Source organism: Chiloscyllium plagiosum, chromosome 34 (assembly GCF_004010195.1).
Source record: "Chiloscyllium plagiosum isolate BGI_BamShark_2017 chromosome 34, ASM401019v2, whole genome shotgun sequence".
Taxonomy (NCBI): Eukaryota; Metazoa; Chordata; class Chondrichthyes; order Orectolobiformes; family Hemiscylliidae; genus Chiloscyllium; species Chiloscyllium plagiosum.
In genome coordinates this window covers 43,270,736-43,291,911 of record NC_057743.1, presented here as the reverse complement: position 1 = coordinate 43,291,911, position 21,176 = coordinate 43,270,736, and the positions used below count along the sequence as shown (strand labels likewise).

At 43.3% G+C, this 21,176-nt stretch overlaps 1 protein-coding gene across 2 annotated transcripts in view; it reads right to left on the bottom strand.

Moving 5' to 3' along the window:
• LOC122540488 (ATP-dependent RNA helicase DDX19A-like) overlaps positions 1–21,176 on the bottom strand; it is a 90,527-nt gene that overhangs the window by 36,095 nt on the left and 33,256 nt on the right. For both annotated transcript variants that reach the window (XR_006309322.1, XM_043676359.1), the window contains exon 4: positions 17,075–17,210. Coding sequence is in view for 1 of the 2 variants with exons in the window: in XM_043676359.1 (XP_043532294.1) it covers positions 17,075–17,210 (136 nt within the window). In the remaining variant the exon portion in view is untranslated. The remainder of the gene's footprint in view (positions 1–17,074; positions 17,211–21,176) is intronic.

Here is a 21,176-nt window from a genome sequence, read left to right as displayed (position 1 = left end):
AGGGAAAGGCTGAACAGGCTGGGGCTGTTTTCCCTGGAGCGTCGGAGGCTGAGGGGTGACCTTATAGAGGTGCACAAAATCATAAAGGGCATGGATAACGTAAATAGGCAAAGTCTTTACCCTGCGGTCGGGGAGTCCAGAACTAGAGGGCATAGGTTGAAGGTGAGAGAGGAAAGATATAAAAGAGACCTAAGGGGCAACTTTTTCACACAGAGGATGGTACGGGTATGAAATGAGCTGCCAGAGGAAGTGGTGGAGACGAGCACAATTGCAACTTTTAAGACAATGTCATTTATGTAAATGACAAAAAGTAGAGGGCCCAGCACCGATCCTTATGGCACTCCACTGGTCACAGGCCTCCAGTCTGAAAAACAACCCTCCACCATCACACGCTGTCTTCTACCTTTGAGCCAGTTCTGTATCCAAATAGCTAGTTCTCCCTGTATTCCACGAGAGCTAACCTTGCTAATCAGTCTCCCATGGGGAACCTTGTCGAATGCCTTACTGAAGTCCATATCGATCACATCAACTGCTCTACCCACATCAATTCTCTTTGTTACTTCTTCAAAAAACTCAATCAAGTTTGTGAGACATGATTTCCCATGCACAAAGCCATGTTGACTATCCCTAATCAGTCCTTGCCGTTCCAAATACATGTACATCCTGTCCCTCAGGATTCCCTACAACAATTTGCCCACCACCAAGGTCAGACTCACTGGTCTATAGTTCCCTGGCTTGTCCTTACCACCCTTCTTAAACAGTGGCACCACGTTTGCCAACCTCCAGTCTTCCGGCACCACACCCGTGACTATCGATGATACAAATATCGCAGCAAGGGGCCCAGCAATCACTTCTCTAGCTTCCCACAGAGTTCTTGGGTACACCTGATCAGGTCCTGGGGATTTATCCACCTGAATGCGTTTCAAGATATCCAGCACTTACTCCTCTGTAATCTGGACATTTTGCAAGATGTCACCATCTATTTTCCTACAGTCTATATCTTCCATATCCTTTTCCACAGTAAATACGGAGGCAAAATACTCATTTAGTATCTCCCGCATTTTCTGCGGCTCCACACAAAGGCCGCCTCGCTGATCTTTGAGAGGCCCTATTCTCTCCCTAGTTACCCTTTTGTCCTTAATGTATTTGTAAAAACGCTTTGGATTCTCCTTAATTCTACTTGCCAAAGCTATCTCATGTCCCCTTTTTGCTCTCCTGATTTCCCTCTTAAGTATACTCCTACTTCGTTTACACTCTTCTCAGGATTCACTCGATCTATCCTGTCTATACCTTACATATGCTTTCTTCTTTTTCTTAACCAAAACCTCCATTCCTTTAGTCATCCAGCATTCTCTATATCTACCAGCCTTTCCTTTCACCCTTGAATGAAGGACAAGGGACAATCTGATAATAAGACACAACATTATAACAGGCATAGATTGGATAGAAAGTATTTTTCCCAGGATAGTAATGTTGATTATGAGGGGATATCGGTTTAAGGTTAAAGTGGGCAATTTTAAAGGATACATGAAAGGCAAGTTTTTTTCTTTCTGCTAAAATAAGAAAATTTTGAGTGCTCGGAATGCACTGCCAGAGGAAAGGCATCATGCGTTAGCACAGCTTTCATGGGCTAATGAGCCTGTTCCTGTGCTTTAGAGTCAGAATCATAGAGATGTACAGCACAGAAACAGACCCTTCGGTCCAACTCGTCCATTCCGACCAGATATCCCAACCTAACTTAGTCCCATATCCCTCTAAACCCCTCTTATTCATATACCCATCCTAATGCCTTTTAAATGCTGTAATTGTACCAGCCTCCACCACTTCCTCTGGTAGCTCATTCCACGTATGCACCAACCTCTGCGTGAAAAGGTTGCTCCTTAGGTCTCTTTTAGATCTTTCCCCCTCACCCTTAACCCATGCCCTCTAGCTCTGGACTCCCCCACCCCAGGGAAAAGACTTGTCTATTTAGCCTATCCATGCCCCTCATGATTTTGTAAACCTCTCTAAGGTCATACCTCAGCTTCTGATGCTCCAGAGAAAATAGCCCCAGCTTATTCACCCTCTCCCTGTAGCTCAAATCCACCAATCCTGGTAACATTCTTGGAAATCTTTTCTGAACCCTTTCCAGTTTCACAACATCCTTCCAATAGGAAGGAGACCAGAATTTCACACAATATTCTAAAAGTGGCCTAACCAATGTCCTGTACAGCCACAATACAACCTCCCAACTCCTATACTCAATGCTCTGACCAATAAAGGAAAGTATGCCAAATGCCGCCATGATAGAACATAGAACAATACAGCGCAGAACAGGCCTGTGGCCCTCCATGTTGCTCCTAACTATGAACTCATCTAAGCACTTCCCCCCCTACACTATCCCATCATCATCCACGTGCTTATCCAAAGATTGTTTAAATCTCCCTAATGTGGTTGAGTTAACTACATTGGCAGGCAGGGCATTCCATGCCTTTACCACTCTGCGTAAAGAACCTGCCTCTGACATCTGTCTTAAATCTATTACCCCTCAATTTGTAGTTATGCCCCCTCGTACAAGGTGAAGTCGTCATCCTAGGAAAAATACTTTCATTGTCTAACCTATCTAATCCTCTGATCATCTTGTATGCCTCTATCAAATCCCCTCTTAGCCTTCTTCTCTTCAATGAGAACAGACCCAAGTCCCTCAGCCTTTCTTCATAAAACCTTTCCTCCAGACCAAGCAACATCCTGGTAAATCTCCTCTGCACCTTTTCCAATGCTTCCACACCCTTCCCGAAATATGGCGACCAGAACTGTACACAATATTCCAAGTGTGGCCACAGTAGGGTTTTGTATTGTTGCAGCATGACAAGGCGACTCCGGAACTCAATCTCTCTCCCAATGAAACCTAACACACCATATGCCTTCTTAACAGCACTAAAAGTGGCAACTTTTAGGGATCTATGTACATGGACTCCAAAATCCCTCTGCACATCCACACTACCAAGAATCTTTCCATTGGCCCAGTACTCTGCCTTCCTGTTATTCTTCCCAAAGTGAATCACCTCACATTTAGCTGCACTGAACTCCATTTGCCACCCCTCAGCCCAATTCTGCAGTTTATCCAAGTCCCTCTGCAACCTGCAACATTCCTCCAAACTGTCCACTACTCCACTGACTTTAGTGTCATCTCCAAACTTACTAGTCCATCCACCTATGCCTGCGTCTAAGTCATTTATAAAAATGACAAACAGCAGTGGTCCCAAAACAGATCCTTGTGGCATACCACTAGTAACTGGACTCCAGGCTGAATATTTTCCATCAACCAGCACTCGCTGCCTTCTCTCAGAAAGCCAGTTTCTAATCCAAAATCACCCTCATTCCCTTGCCTCTGCATTTTCTCCAACAGCCTACCATGTGGAATCTTATCAAAGGTTTTACTGAAGTCCATGTATACCACGTCAACTGCCCTATCCTCATCCACATGCTTGGTCACTTTCCCAAAAAACTCAATAAGATTTGTGAGACATGACCTGCCCTTGACAAAACCATGTTGACTATCTGAAATCAAATTGTTGCCTGCTAGATGATTACAAATCCTATTGCTTATAATCCTTTCCAAACTTTTCCTACAACAGACGTAAGGCTCACTGGTCATCTCTACTGCCCTTCTTGAACAAGGACACAGCATTTGCAATCTTCCGGTCTTCTGGTACTAAACCTGTAGACAACGATGACTCAAAGATTCTCCTTTTCCCAGAGTGAAAACCGTTGAGAAATATTCGTTTAGCACCTCTCCAATCTCTACAGGGCCCACACACAACTTCCCACTGTCTTTGACTGGCTCTATTCCTACCCTTGTCATCCTTTTATTCCTCACTTACCTATAGAAAGCTTTAGGGTTCTCTTTTATTCTACCTGCTAAAGACTGCTCATGTCCCCTCCTTGCTCTTAACTCTTTAAATCCTTCCTAGCTAACCTGTAACTCTCCATCGCCTCGTCTGAACCATCTCGTCTCAATGTTACGTAAGGCTCCTTCTTCTGCTTGACTAGAGATGCAATTTCTGTAGTACATCACTGTCCCCCTACCTTATCACTTCCTCCCTTCCTGACAGGGACATACCAATGAAGGACACGCAGCAACACGGTGGCACAGTGGTTAGCACTGCTGCCTCACAGAACCAGAGACCCGAGTTCAATTCCCGCCTCAGGTAACTGTGCGTGGAGCTTGCACATTCTCCCAGTGTCTGCTTGGGTTTCATCCGGGTTCTCCGGTTTCCTCCCAGTCCAAAGATGTGCAGGTCAGGTGAATTGGCCATGCTAAATTGCCCGTAGTGTTAGATGAGGGGGTAAATGTAGGGGAATGGGTCTAGGTGGGTTGCTCTTCAGAGGTCGGTGCGGACTTGTTGGGCCGAAGGGCCTGTTTCCACACTAAGTAAGTAATCTAATCTAAATTGTAAATATCTGTTCCTTAAACCAGCTCCACATTTTAAAGTGTCCCCATCTGCTGCATTTTGCAACTGAATTATGGTCACTCTCTCCAAGGTGCTCACCTACCACTAAATCAAAAACCTGGTCTGGTTCATTAACAAGCACCAGATCCAGTATGGCCTCCCCTCTTGTTGGCTCTTTGACATACTGTGTCAGAAAACCCTCCTGCGCACACTGGACAAAAACTGATCCATCCAACATACTAGAGTTATAGCATTTCCAGTCAATGTTGAGGAAGTTAAAATCCCCCATAATGATCACCCTGTTCCTTTCACTCCCACTTAGAATCATTTTGTCAATCCTCTCCTCCACCTCCCTGGAACTCTATCGAGGCCTATAAAAAGACTCCCAGCAGTGTGACCTCTCCTCTTCTGTTTCTAACCTCAGCCCATACTACCTCAGTAGACAAGTCCTCATCAAACGTTCTTGCAACTACCATTGTACTATCCTTGACTAACAAGGCCACACCACCCCCTCCTTTTACCACCTCCCCTGTTCTTAATGAAAGATCTAAACCCTGGAACCTGCAACATCCATTCCTCACCCTGCTCTATCCACGTCTCCAAAATGGCCACGCCATTGAAGTCCCAGGTACCTATCCATGCTGCAAGTTCACCTACCTTATTTCGGATACTTCTGGCATTTAAGTAGACAGACCAAATCAGCTTGCTGTCTGCCAGGACATTCCTGTGACTGTGAAATCCAGTCCATGCCCTCCCTACTCTCATCCTCCTGTGCACTGGAACTACACCTCAGGTTCCCATCCCCCAGCTGTGCTGGTTTAAACCCACCCGAATAGCGCCAACAAACTTCCCACCCAGGATATTAGTACCCCTCTGGTTCAAGTGAAGACCATCCCGTTTGTAGAGGTCCCACCTTCCCCAGCATGAGCCCCAATTATCCAAGTACCTGAAACCCTCCCTCCTGCACCATCCCTGCAGCCAGGTGTTTAGCTGATATCTCTCCCTATTCCTTGCCTCGCTATCACATGACACGGGTTACAGGCCAAAGATTCCTATCTACCTGCAACTCTACTTTCAAGGAACTATGAATGTGAACTCCAAGGTCTCTTTGCTCAGCAACACACCCCAGGACCTTACTGTTAAGTGTACAATGCCTCTAAGATTTGCTTTTCCAAAATGCAGCACCTCGCATTTCTTGAAATTAAGCTCCATCTTCCACTCCTCAGGCCATTGGCCAATCTGATCAAGATCTCATTGTACTGAGGGAACCTTCTTCACTGTCCACTACACCTCCAATTTTGGTGCCAACTGAAAACTTACTAACTATACTTCCTATGTTCACAGCCAAATCATTTATATAAATGACAAGTAGCAGACCCAGCATTGATCCTTGTGGCACACGACTAGTCACAGGATTCCAGTCTGAAAAGCAATCCACTACTACCACTCTGTCTTCTCCCTTTGAGCCAGTCCTGTAACCAAGTGGTTACTCCTCCCTGAATTCCATGAACCTTATCAACCAGTCTCCCATGAGGAACTTTGTCAAATGCCTTAGTGAAGTCCATACAGGTCACATCCACCACTCTGCCCTCATCAATCCTCTTTGCTACTTCTTCAAAAAGCTCAATCGAGTTCATGAGACATGATTTCCCCCACACATAGCCACAGTGACTATCCCAAATCAGTCCTTGCCCTTCCAAATACATGTACATCCTATCCCTCTGGATTCCCTCCAATAACTTGCCCACCATCAATGTCAGGCTCTGGATTAGTGGTGCTGGAAGAGCACAGCAGTTCAGGCAGCATCCGAGGAGCAGTAAAATTGACGTTTCGGGCAAAAGCCCTTCATCAGGAATAAAGGAAGAGAGCCTGAAGGGTGGAGAGATAAGCTAGAGGAGGGTGGGGGTGGGGAGAAAGTAGCATAGAGTACAATAGACGAGTGGGGGAGGGGATGAAGGTGATAGGTCAGGGAGGAGAGTGGAGTGGATAGGTGGAAAAGAAGATAGGCAGATAGGACAAGTCATGGGGACAGTGCTGAGCTGGAAGTTTGGAACTAGGGTAAGGTGGGGGAAGGGGAAATGAGGAAACTGTTGAAGTCCACATTGATGCCCTGGGGTTGAAGTGCTCCACAAATGTGGCTGTGGTAGCGAGTTTGTTTCAGGACATTATTGAAGAGCTCACTAGTCTATAGTTCCCTGGCTTTTCCTGACCACATTTCTTCAATAGTTGCACTTTAGCCAACCTCCAGTCTTCCAGTGCCTCACCTGCAACTATTGATATCCAAACATCTCAGCAAGGGTGTTAGCAACCACTTCCCTAGCTTCCAAGAGTTCTCAGGTACACCCATCAGCTCCTGGGGATTTATCCACCTTTGTGTGTTTCGACATCCAGCACCGCCTCCTCTGTAATATGGACATTTTTCAAGATGTCACCAACTATTTCCCTTCATTCTATATCTTCTATGTCCTTCTCCACAGTAAACACTGATGCAAAATACTCGTTTAGTATCTTGCACATCTCCTGCGTCTCCACACATAGGCTGCCTTGCTTGTCTTTGAGGGGCTGCATTCTCTCCCTAGTTACCCTTTTGTCTTTAATGTATTTGTAAAAGCCCTATGGATTCTCCTTAACCGTATTTGTCAAAGCTATCTCATGTCCCCCTTTTGCTCTCCTGATTTCCCTCTTAAGGATACTCCTAAAGATTCATTTATACTCTAAGGATTCACTCCATCTCTCCCACCTATACCTGACATATGCTGCTTCTTAACCAAACCTTCAATTTTTCTAGTCATCCAGCATTCCCTACACCTACCAGCCTTTCCCTTCACCCTAACGGGAATATACTGTCTCTAGATTCTCGTTATTTCATTTTTGAAGGCTTCCTATTTTCCAGCCATCCCTTTACCTGAGAGCATCTGCCACCAATCAGCTTTTGAAAGTTCTTGCCGAATACATTCAAAATTAGCTTTTCTACAATTTAGAACTTCAACTTTTAAATGCGGTCTATCCTTTTCCATCACTATTTTAAAACTAATAGAATTATGGTTGCTGGTCCCAGTCTATGTTTGGAACGTTAAAATCTGCTACCATAACCACCCTATTAGTTGAACAGATAACTGAAATCTCCTTACAAATTTCTCAATTTCCTGCTGATTATTGGGGGTCTATAATACAATCCCAATAAGGTGATCATCTCTTTCTTATTTCTCAGTGCCATGCAAATAACTTCCCTGGATATATTCCCAGGAATACCCTCCCGAGGTACAGCAGTAATGCTGTCCCTTACCAAAAACACCACTCCCCCCCCCTCCTCTCTTGCTCTTCTTCCTGTAGCATTTGAATCCTGGAACATTAAGCTGCCAGTCCTGTCCATGCCCGAGTCATGTTTCTGTAAGTGCTGTTATCCCAGTTCCATGTTCCTAACCATGCTGAGTTCATCTGCCTTCCCTGTTAGGCCTTTTACACAGAAGTACGTACAGTTTAATTTATCAGTCCTACCTTGTTTTCTGCTTTGTTCCTTCCTGCCCTGACTGTTTGACTGGCTCCCTTTTCCCAAATGTACCAGTCCCAGATTGATCTCTTTCCTCACTAACAATGACAGACATTTAAGAAAACAGCTGGAAATTCTCAGAAATTTTTGTAGTGATTCAGTCACAGATGTCCAACTCGCCCGTGCTGACCAGATTCCTAACCTAATCTAATCCCATTTGCCAGTATTTGGCCTATATCCTTCTAAACCCTTCCTAATTACAGATCCATCCAGATGCCTTTTAAATGTTGTAATTGTACTAGCCTCTGGCAGCTCATTCTATACACGCACCAGCCTCTGAGCGAAAAAGTTGCCCCTTAGGTCCTTTTAAATTTTTCCCCTCACCCTAAACCTACGCCCTCATGCTCTGGACTCTCCCTACCCAGGGAAAAGACCTCATCTATTACCCTATTCATGCACCTCATGATTTTGTAAACCTTGATAAGGTCACCCCTTAGCCTCTGACACGCCACAGAAAAAAAGCCCCAGCCTATTCAACCTCTCCCTATAGCTCAAATCCTCCAACCCTGACAACATTCTTATAAATCTTTCCTTTCAAGTTTCACAACATCCTTCCTATACGAAGAACAGAATTGCACACAATTTTCCAACAGTGGCCTAACCAATGTCCCATTCAGCTGCAACATAACCTCCAAACTCCTATACCCAATGAGCTTTCCAATAAAGGAAAGCATACCAAACACCTTCATTATCCTATCTACCTGTGACTCCATTTTCAAGGAATTATGAAACTGCACTCCAAGGTCTCTTTATTCACCAATGCTCCTCAGAACCTTACCATTAAGTGAACAAGTCCTGCTCTTGTCGTCCCATTCACCCCTTAATTGAAGCAAAACTCAGAATAGTTTTACCTCCCAAGGAGGGAGAGGGGGAGACGGAGAGATGGAGAGAGCACGCAATCGCCCATGTGCACAGAGACATGAGTTCATGGTCTTTTCTGGAACAGCAGTTTCTCAACACACCATATAGTCATTTTACAGGGAGGAGCATCCAGATAAGGTAACATACTTATTAAGTGGGTGACCGTTACAATCAACCAGCATCAATAGCAGAGACCGAACCCTTTACTGTTACACAATGAATGTTCTTAACCTTATTAACTGGATTCATACAATAGATACTTTTCCTCATTAGCTGACCTTGCATACTGAATGCTTCCAATATTGTTAAATGGCTCTACATAATGACTGCCTTTCCATCTCGTTAACCTATTATCCTTGCCTCCAGCACTCCACTGTTGACTAAGTTCTTATTTGATGAGTCATGCTCAGCTGAATCTCGTTTCACAAAACTCCGAACTTAACTCTTTCACTGCCTGCTTATACCCTACACATATTTTCATTTTGATCTGTCTTTCCAAAATGCAGCACCTCATATTTATGTAAATTAAACTCCACCTGCCAATTCTGAGCCCATTGGCCCATCTGATCAAGATTCTATTGTACTCAGAGGTAACCTTCTTTGCTATCCACTACACCTCCAATTTTGGTGGCATCTAAAAATTATACCTTTTATGTTCATGTCCAAATCTTTTATATAAATGAGGGAGTAGTATTCTAAAGGGGGGGATAAACCAACTGTGATTAACTTAAGGATTGTTTTTTCTTTCAATTTGAAACTATGTGGCAGAAATGAGCGGTAAGGCAGGATTTTGGGAAAATTTTTAAAGCCAAAAGAGGATTAAAAAAGGAAAGAAATAATCTAAGGTAAACTAGTGAGTAACATTATAAACACAGTTTTAAAAGCTTCTTTAAATACAGGGGGTCTTTATAATTTATGAACATCTGACTTACAAAACTCATTTTGGAATGTAATCCCACACAGGAGTATATTAATTTTAAAGATTCAAAATACAAAAGGTTCCTTGTACTTACAAATGGCTATATTACGCTGACCTACATGTTCTGACTTGGGTACAAGTTAACCTTTGAACTGACTGAAGAATGGAACCCGTTCACACAACCTGGGGGCTGTCTGTAAATAATAAAACGGCCAAAGCGAACTTAGGCCCCCAACAGAACAAGGCTGGAGAAATATTAATGACAGGGGATGTGAATAAATACTTTCCATCAGTTTTCATGGTAGAGGACATTAATATCATACCAAAAATATTAAATAATCACAGGGCTCAAAAGACAGGTGGTAATAAACATAATAAATATCACTAAAGAAAAAGTATGGGGGAAACTAATGCAGCTTAAGGCTAAAAAGTCCCTGAACCTGATGGGCTGCATCCAAGAACTGTTAACAAAGTAGCCCCAGTGATAGTGAATACATTGAATTGAAAAACTGCCAATATTATGCAACAAAAATAGAAACTGCTGGGAAAGCACAGCAAGTCTGGCAGCATCCGTGGAGAAAAATCATAATTAACATTTCGGGTTGAGTGACCCTTCAAGTCCAAACATGTGCCCTTATTAAAAAAGGAGACAAAAATACTTAACTATGGGCCAGTGACCTTAACAACTGTCACTGGGAAAATATGGAGTCTTTTATAAAAAGGTCATAAAGACAGAGGATTTAAAATACATAAAACAAAGTAATCAGCATGGCTTCATGAAGGGAAAATCATGCCTTAAAATTTTATCACGATTCTTTGAGTTAACACCCAGGATAGATAAAGAGGAAGCAGCTGATACAATCTACTTCGCTTTCCAAAGGTTTTTCAATAAGGTATTGCCTATAAGGCTACTTAAGATTAAAGGTCATGGTGTGGGTGGCAGTATATTAGCAAGGATAGAGGATTGGCTAACAGGAATACAGAACTGGGATATGGGAGTATTCTCAGCACAGTAACCTGCAATTACTCAAGGACCACAACGATGTGTTGAGGGTATAATTATTTACAACATATTGATGAATTGGATGATGGAATTGAATGTACTATTGCCAAGTTTGTGAATGACAAAAAAAAAGGCAAGTAATGAAGATAATACAATGAATCTGCAGAGGGACACAGACAGCTTCAGAGTGTGGGCAAAAACTTGGCATATGGAATATAATGTAAGGAAATGTAATGTAACTTTAGCAGAAGGAATAGGAGAGCTGAAGGAAATATAAATGGAGAAAGGCTGCCGAAACCTGCAGCATGAATGGACTGAGATCCATATGCAAAAATCACAAAGCTGCCATTCAAGTTCAGTGGGCTATAGGAAAGGCAAATGTACTGTTGATCTTTATACTCAAAGGAAAGAGAGTATAAAAATAGGAAGATCCTGGTAAAACTATACAAGATACTGGTCAAACCATACCTAGAATACTGCGAACAGTTTTGATCGCTTTAGCTGATGAAAGATATCATGGCATTAGAGGTTGTCTGGAGAAGGTTCATTAGGTTGATTTCAGGAATAAAAACTGACTAATGAGGTGAGCTTGAGTAGTTTGGTCATGGAGTCTAGAAGAATGAGGGGAAACTTTATTGTGACACAAGATTCTTAGAATGCTTATCAGAGAAGATACTGAGGGGTTGCTTCCCTATGTGGGAGAGTCTAGGAGGAGAGAGCATACTCTCAGAGGATAGTCAATCAATCTATGGAATTCTTTAGTGCAGAGAGCTTTTGAGGCTAGTTTATTAAGTACATTCAAGGGTGAGACAGACATTTTTAATCAGCAAGGGAATCAAATGTTGTGGGGATAAGGTAGGTAAAGTTCAGGATTATAAAATCAGCCTTTATATCAATGAATGACAGATCAGGTTACACGGGTTGAACGGCCTACTTCATTTCCTACGTCAAATCTTTCCAACGTTGAGGAGACAGAACACAGTATGAATACACTATACTGATTGGAGAAACAGAAATTTATGTAGTTATCATGACTGATCTGTAATAATACAATCATGTGTGTATACCAAGAAATAGGGGCATTTAGAAATAGTTACAGAAGTGCTGATTCACAAATTAGGTAATGATTAATGCTTTGGAAAGACAGCCCAGAATTCAAGGACTCGGTCTTCATAAAAGAAAAAGCTCAGCAAATATTTTCTAATTTGTCTAGAAAATATCATGGCAGTAAAGAACTAACAATGCTAACAAACTTCCATAAAAAACAGATGCAAACATAACAAAATAAAGATCTGCAAACGCTGGAAACTTGAGACAAAATCTGAAAAGCCTGAAAAAAACTCAACGGTGGCACAGTAGTTAGCACTGCTGCCTCACAGCGCCAGAGACCCAGGTTCAATTCCCGACTCAGGCAACTGACTGTGTGGAGTTTGCACGTTCTCCCCGTGTCTGCGTGGGTTTCCTCCGGGTGCTCCGGTTTCCTCCCACTGTCCAAAGATGTGCAGGTCAGGTGAATTGGCCATGCTCAATTGCCCGTAGTGTTAGGTAAGGGGTAAATGTAGGGGTAGGGGTAGGGGTAGGGGTGGGTTGCGCTTCGGTGGCGTGGTGTGGACTTGTTGGGCCGAAGGGCCTGTTTCCACACTGTAAGAAATCTAATCTAATGTGGCCAGATTTGCTGAGTTCCTCAGCAATTCCGGTTTATGTTGCAAATATAATGACACATTTCAGACAAGAGTGACCTGATGATAACTCCAGAGGTTCTCCTTCAAAACTGCTTTCCTTTAACAATATTGATTAAAAAGGAAAAGCAATCAGTAAAACACTTCAATACTAATCCAGCCTTTTCATTCACTCTACACCAATCTGCCGGCGCCTTTTCACTGATGCAACCGAACTTAAATTGAAGTGATCTCTTTCAAACAATTTGATGGCGCCATGGTTGGCTCCGCTACAGAGGGAGGAAGAAATAGGCATAGAAATGCCATAGTCTTAGGGGATTCAACTGTAAGGGTAATATATAGACTCTTCTGTGGTGCAAACAAGAGTCCAGGATGGTGTGTTGCATCCCTGGTGCTCGGGTCCTTGATATCTCTGAGCTGTTGCAGGACTTCTGGAAGAGGAGGGTGAACAGCCAGTGGCTGTGGTACACATTGGTACTAATGATATAGGTTTCTAAAAAAAAGAGATGAGACCCTAAAAGCAGAACGAACAGAACTAGGAAAGTGTTGAAATGCAGGGCCTCAAAAGGTAGTTATCTCAGGATAATTACCAGTGTCAAGAGCCAGAGTAGAAACAGCAGGATATATAGGATAAACTTGTGGCTGACAATATGGCATGAGGGGGAGGGTTTCAGATTCATGGGAGATTGGGATCAGGTCTGGGAAAGGTGGGATCTGTACAAACTGCATGGGTTACACCCGGACAGGACTGGGACTGATGCCCTTTTTTGGGGGGGGTATTTAGTAAAGTGGTTGAGGAGTGTTTAAACTAGTGAGGCAAGGAGATGAGAACCAGAGGAGTAGGATAGTAGATGCAGAAATTGAGGGAGAAGTAGAAACCAAGGCAAATAATACTAAGAACGAGAACAGGTAAGGAAATGCCTCTGAAAAGAGGTCTGAAATGCATATGTTTCAACACAAACATCATAACAGGCAAGCTGGATCAACTTACAGCTTTCGTGAGTACGTGGTACTATGACATTATTACAATTATGAGACTTGGTTAAAGAGGGATAGGACTGGCAGGTTAACACCCCAGGATTTAAATGTTTCAGGTGTGATAGAAAAGGAGGTAAAAGGGATAGGGGAGTTGCAATACTATTAAAAGGAGTGACTATCTCATGGCTGATTTGAGGGAGGATACATTAGAGGACTTGTGCAGCGAGAACTCAGGAATAGGAAACATGAAATCACAATGCTGGGTATACTATAGGCCTCCCAACAGCCAGTGGGAGATATAGGAGAGAATACGTAGATAGATTTTGCAAAGATGTAAAAACAGCAAGATTGTTGTGGTGGATGTTTTTAAACTTCCACTATATTGACTGGGACTCACTGTGCTAGGGGATTGGATGGAGCAGAATTTCTAAGGAGCATTCAGGAGGGATTCTTAACAGTATGTAAACAGTCCTCCCAAGGAAGGGGTTATACTGGACTTGGTTTTGAGAAATGAGCCCAGCCAGGTGAGTGGAGTTGTGGCATTTCAGAGGTAGTGACCACATAACTGAGTTTTAAGATACTCATGGATAGGGATAACAGCAGTCCTTGGGTTAAGGTGTTTAATTGGTGGAAGGCATACTACAATTATATTTGAAACTGGAGAACTTTGATTGGAGGCTGCAGTTTCAGGGCAAATCTACATCGGACATGAGTGAGTATTTCAAACAACTGCTAATAAGAGTTCAGAAGTGGCACATTCCTGCGGGAATGAAGAATAGGTATGGCAAGTTAAGTGAACTTTAGACGACCAGGGATGTTGTGATGCAGAAGTCGATGTTTCAGGTGTAACCCTTCTTCAGGACTGGGGTATGGTGTGTGGGAGAGCTGCAGAAAAAGGGGCAGTTGGGCACAGGGTGGTGAAGTGGGGATAGGTGAAGACAGGTAGAGAGTAAGAGCTGGAAGAGAAGCAGGTGAGCGTCCTTCAATCGGAGGAATTAATCCTGTTGGTGGCAGCGAGCAATGGAAGGGAGGGGGTTGGGCTGGGAAGGGAGTCGGGGATTGAGAGGGAGGTTATTTGAAATTGGAGGAGAACTCAAATGTTGAGTCCTCCAGGCTGTAGGATGCCCAGGAAGATAAGATGTTGTTCTTACAGTAGGAGCTGTGGTTTGTTTTGGCAATGGAGGAGGCCAAGGATAGTCATGGCAGAAAGGGACAATGAGAAGGGGAATTAAAATGGGTGGTGACCAAGAGGTCCGGTCAGCCCCCGCGGACCCAGCTGCAACGCTCAGTGAGCCGTTCTGTACAGAAGATTATATCAGGAGCACCTGATGCAGTAAACTAGGTTGGAAGAGAGGCAGGTGAATCTCTGTCTCACATGGAAGAATGATTTGGAGGCAAGTGGGGTGGTGTACTGGCAGGTTTTGCATCTTTTCCGGTTGCAGGGGGAGGTACCTGTGGGTTCGGTGGCAAGGGTAGCATGAACAAAAGACTGTCGGAGAGAAGTGTCCTTGCAGAAGGCAGAGGGGAGTGGGGAGGGGAAGATGTTCTTGGTGGTGGGGTCTATTTTGAGTTGGCAGAAGTGTTTGAGGATGGCGTGTTGAATGCGGAGACTGGTGGGGTCGTAGGTGAAAACAAGGGAGACTCGCTTTATTGCACTTGGGGAGGGAGGGGGGGGTTTAGAGCGGTGGAACGGGGAATGGAGGTGGTGTGGCAGAGAACTGTCTGGATGACGACAGGAGGGATATCCACCCGTTTTGAACAATGTGCTTTCCCACCCGCCGTCATCCAGACGGCTCTCCACTGCATCACTTCCATTCCCCGTTCCACCACTCTAAACCCCGCAAATACAATAAAGACGGAGTCCCCCTTGCCCTCACTTACCAACCCACCAGCCTCCGCATCCAACGCATCATCCCCAAACACTTCAGCCAACTTAAAATAGACCCCACCAGCAAGAACATTTCCCCCTCCCCACCTCTCTCTGCCTTCTGCAAGGACCGTTCCCTCAGATAGTCCTTGGTTCATGCCACCCCTGCATCGAACCCCCAGGTACCTTACCCTGCAATCAGAAACATGCAAAACCTGCCAGTAAGTCATGCTCTCACATCCATCCAGGGCACCAAACAGGTGAGAAGGACGCTCACCTGCCTCTCTTCCAACCGAGTTTCCTTTAGCAGGTACTCACGATGTAGAGAAGACCACACCGGGGTGACCGAGCGTAATCTTAAGGGACGGCTCACCGAGTATCACAGCCGGGTCCACAGTGGCTGACCAGAACTCCCAGCCACTGCCCATTTCAATTTCCCCAACCATTCCCTTTCTGACATGACCATCCTTGGCTTCCTCCATTGTTAAAACACACCACAACTCCTATTCCGCCTGGGCACCCTGCAGCCCAGAGGACTCAACACTGAGTTCTCCAATTTCAAATAACCTCTCTCCCTGAATCTCTTCCACTGTTCCCTGCCACCAACCAGATTCATTCCTCCCAGTTACCAAACAGGTCATACCCTCTACTTGTCCTCACCTATACCTACTTCACCACCCTGCGCCTACCCCTCCCCTGCATCTGCAACTCCCCCACAGCCACCCCCCAGTCCTGAAGAATGGTTATACCCTAAACGTCAACTTCTGCACTTCCTGATGCTGCCTGGCCTGCTGCATTCTTCCATCCTCCTGCCTAACTACTTTGGATTCCAGCATCTTCAGTTTATTTTGTCTCTGCTGATCAATCATGGCTGATGCGTTTCTCAACCCCATTGTCTCGCAATCCTTGATTCCCATACTAATCAAGAACTTATCTCATTTAAATACACTCAATGACTCTGCCTCTACAGCCCTCTATAGTAATGAACTCCATAGATTAATTACTGCTTCTGGAGTAATTCCTCCTCCTCTGAGTTCTAAGAGAGTCATCCCTTCACTTGGAGATTGTGCTCTCGGGTCCTAGTCCCTATTACTGGAAACATCTCTATGTCCACTCCATCCAGGTCCCTCAGTATTCTGCAAGTTTCTATCAGATACCCCCTCATCCTTTCAATATCCATCAAGTATGGACCCATACAACAAGCCCTTCATCCCAGAGATCATTCATGTAGCCTTCCTCTGACAAAGATATTTTCGATGCTATGCGCTGATCATTGTTTTGAAGGTTTGATGGAATCTTTCTGAAGCTCACATCAGTGGATGGCAGGCTGCAGACCACTCAACTTCTTGTATAGTTTAGACAGAAAGTTGGAACCTTCAACCAATTGGATCACCATCAGTAATTCATAAAGTGAAGAACTGGATTAACTTTTCTTCCACTACACTTGCAGTGATTGTTCTCAGAAGGGGAGAGCCTAAGAATTGAATAGGCATGTCTATGAAGTTCTCACTTCCAGTAAAGATTCCCACACAATCCACCAGAACCCTACTAAATGAACACAGAACATTACAGCACAGATACCACTCCAGACATATCTACAAAACTTGAAATATAAATCACAATCCTTCAAACCTTAAATCGTCCAAGCAAAACTAAAAGCATTTTTGTAACAGTATATAGGATGTTTTTGGTAACTTGAATTAGATATAGATATTTATATCTGGAATGGACTGTACTGGCATAACAGAAACCTAAACAGTAATACAAGAGAAAAAAATGCTTACAAATGTAGTTCTTCAAATGACTTCACAGAGTATAGAGGGGAATTTGGATCTCTCTGGAGTACTTCAACTTGATGTGTCGATTGAACCAGATTACTGCGGATTAGCTTATTCAACAGAGACTGGGCAGCCTTATCCTCTGCAGAAATAAAAACATGTCAATCCTACATAGTCAACTTGGAGCACAATTACTATAAAAGTTAATGTTTTCTCACATCAGAAAAGAAATTGAAAGCTTAAGCACAGTTTTCTAAACACTATGGGAAGCACAATTACTATGGAGTGGTTTACTTGGCCAGTTAAGTGTCAACCATGTTACTCTGAGACAGGAGTCACATGAAGACTAGACCGGTTAAAGATAACTGATTGGTTCCCCAACAGATATGACTGAAGCAGATGAATCATTACTAATGAGACCAGCATTTATTCCAGATTTATTAACTAACTGAATTCCTCAACCTGATATGCAGGGATTTCAACTCATCATCAGGGCACCAGTCCAAGCCTCTGGATTGCTACTCCAGTAATATTACCACTGCTACTGTCTGGGAACACTGTTATAAACCTGCCTATTCCTGTGATGAGTTGAATACACACCAAAATCAGTTGCACATAATTTTTCTAATCCATCTTAGCGTTTATATACAAAGAAAATTGACTAAATCATTGTTATTGCAGTACAACACGAGCTAACTCAACCTCGATTTTGACAAGTGTCAGGAAAGTGCAGAATGCTACTGGAGGTGTGTGAAATAAAAGAAGAGATAATGAAGTTTCCCAAAATTAGAATCACAAAATCCCCGTAATGTAGGAAGCAAGCCATGTGGCCAGAGTTCGCACAGACCCTCTAAGTAGCATCCCACCCAAACCCTTAACTTATCTCCATAACCCTGCACTTCCAATGGCTAATCCACCTAGCGACTCAACATGTAAGCCTGTCTTGGTTTGTCCCAGAAATCATGCTCTTTGGCAGTCTGGAATAATAAAACCTCTTACAGTTTAGTTTAATTTTAGTCTTCCCCTTTATTTACCAATAACACCACTATTACAACATAACACTGATACCTATACGCCAGGCTAACTAGGTTCTAATAACCCAGAAGAGTAGGATATCAGCTCTTCAAGAGCCCTAGCAGGCTACTCTGCTGTTCTGACATAAAATGGCTTCCTTTAGACAAAAGGTTTACAGAAACACTACGTTCTTAATTAGACAGATAACAGTGAAAGATAATTCGTAAAGAAGTTAATTGACAGGTCTGTGCATGCTTGACTGATCACTCCTACAGGCCGTGAGCCAGTCATCAGGTGGGAAAAACAAATCCAGCCGAATTAGGTGTCTACTGGCAAGATAAGTTCCTATCATAAAGAGGTACCAGTCGGAATTAACTGGAAGAGTTCATATGATAACCTTGCACAGCTTGCATGTCTGATACCTTTTTTTTTACAAAATGACTTCTTAGCAAGGAGGCAAACTTTTGACCATAAAATGGCTTCCCGACAGATGGTATTAGAATCTCTTCAATGCTAGGTTTAGAATAATTTTAAGCGAGAAACAGACTCCCACTTTTTATCTTAAGTACAGAATCATTCTGTACCTGAGGCTGAGATGTTACTGTAAGGTTGTATTTAAACTGATCCATTAGTCTCGAATTAAACATGCTTTCTTTTCAGAGTTGCAATTCCAATTCAAATAAGACGAGATCTGATTAGTTAGAATTGACAGTGGGGCAGTCATGGTCTGTAAGAACAGCAAGTTAAAGCTTCATCAATATTACTTTTCACAGAGTTTGCATTTCATAACCAGTAATGGCGACTCAAAACCATCATAAAGTCTCAAAATACGATTAAATTCAATCCATAGCAAGCAAGCACAAAGAGTAAATTTTCTACTGGCTTCCGCAGTCTCAGCACTAAAATGGTCTCTCTCTCTCTCTCGTCGTTTTGAACTCTCAAGTCAGCAACTTTTAACAGAAAAATGTCTGTCCCTTGGCTTCTGCCTAGCTTGCAAGGGTAATAACAATTAGTGAGTTTTAAGAAGATTTGTAGCTCAGGCTTAGGTTTGCTCACTGAGCTGAAAGGTTCATTTTCAGACATTTCGTCACCATACTAGGTAACATCTTCAGTGAGCCTCCGGATGAAGCACTCACTACTGCAACAAACCATGAATGGACAGACAATACAAAAAGTCATAGATTTAGACAGCAACAAACCCAGAAAATGAAAAAGCCTGACCTGCAGAAAAAAACTATACAAACTTACACAAAATAACAAACACTGACAACAGAGAAGCATGGATTTAAAAAAATCTGACCGACCCTTAACAGCCACTGAAAGAGCTGTCTGAGTAAGAGGATTAAATTACAACTTCCAGGATGCGGACAAGAAAGATCTCTTAGCAGCGTTAGAAACCACACTGAAAGACACCCAACTCTCAGAAGAAACCCAGCAAACCATCAGACAGACAGTCAGACCAACATTTAGCAGGAAAAAGGAAGAAAGCACACAATACACAAGAAAGGAAAGCTCTAGAAAGACTAAAAAAAATAAAAACACTGTGATCCTACCTGCAGACAAAGGATGCTTGATAGTCATTTTAAATCAAAGACTACATTGAGAAAGCGAATGCACTACATAGAAGAATACAGCGCAGTACAGGCCCTTCGGCCCTCGATGTTGCGCCGATCCAAGCCCACCTAACCTACACTAGCCCACTATCCTCCATATGCCTATCCAATGCCTGCTTAAATGCCCATAATGAGGGAGAGTCCACCACTGCTACTGGCAGGGCATTCCATGAACTCACGACACGCTGAGTAAAGAACCTACCCCTAACATCTATCCTATACCTACCACCTCTTAATTTAAAGCTATGCCCCCTTGGAAAAAGATTCTCACTGTCGACCCTATCTAAACCCCTAACCATCTTCCAGAGTATTATACAACTGCAACATGACCTCAGTACTCCGGAACTCAATTCCTCTACCAATAAAAGCCAGTATGCCTTCTTCACCGCACTATTTACCTGGGTGGCAACTTTCAAAGATTTGTGTACATGGACACCAAGATCCCTCTGCTCATCCACACTACCAAGTATCCGACCGTTAGCCCAGTACCCCATCTTTTTATTACTCTTACCAAAGTGAATCACCTCACACTTAGCTACATTGAACTCCAAACTTGCAGAAACTAACAAGTAACAATAGACCTGACCCCACAACGAGAACTGAATCGCAGCCCTACTCAAAAAAAACTTCAGAAATCTGGAGAAATAAATAGGACCAATGTCCAAAAAATGATACCAGACGGATCCAACACACCACGCTTCTACGGATTACCAAAAATCCATAAACCGGGAGCCCCCACCCTCACTTTGACCCATCGTCTGGCTACCTGGAACATCAACTTACAAATTGGCCAAGGAGCTACACCAAAGACTAAAACACTTAGTAGAAGACTTACGCCACTCCATCCACTCCACCCAAGAATTTCTGAAGACCAAAGACACCAAGATAGAAGAGGATGAAATCATGGTCTCCTTTGACGTAACAACCCTGTCCACATCCATCAACATCAACCTGGCCAAAGAAACATTGACTACACTATTAGAAGAACCAAAGACACATACACCAAACACCACCAACTTCATCAGCAAGGACAGTATCGTTAAGCTAATGGACCTATGCTTTACCACCCACTTCACCTTTCACAACAAAACCTACAAACAAACCAACGGAACACCCATGGGATCTCTGATATCAGGGTTTTTAAGCAGAGGCAGTAATGAAGAGACTCTAACAAACAACTCTGCCAACCCTCCAGGCCAAACTTTGGGTCCGCTACGTGGATATTTGTCATCACGAAATGAAATAAATTAGAGGAAACTTTCAAGACCATTAATACTATCCTTACTGGCATAAAATTCACTAAAGAGGAGGAAAACAACAACAAACTACCATTCCTAGATGTCGCAGTAGCGCAAACAGCCAATGGGGAACTTCAAATCAGCATCTACAAGAAAACACCACATACGGACCAAATATTGAACTACAGAAGCAATCATCCCAACATCCACAAATGAAGCTGCATTACAAAATTATTTCAACGA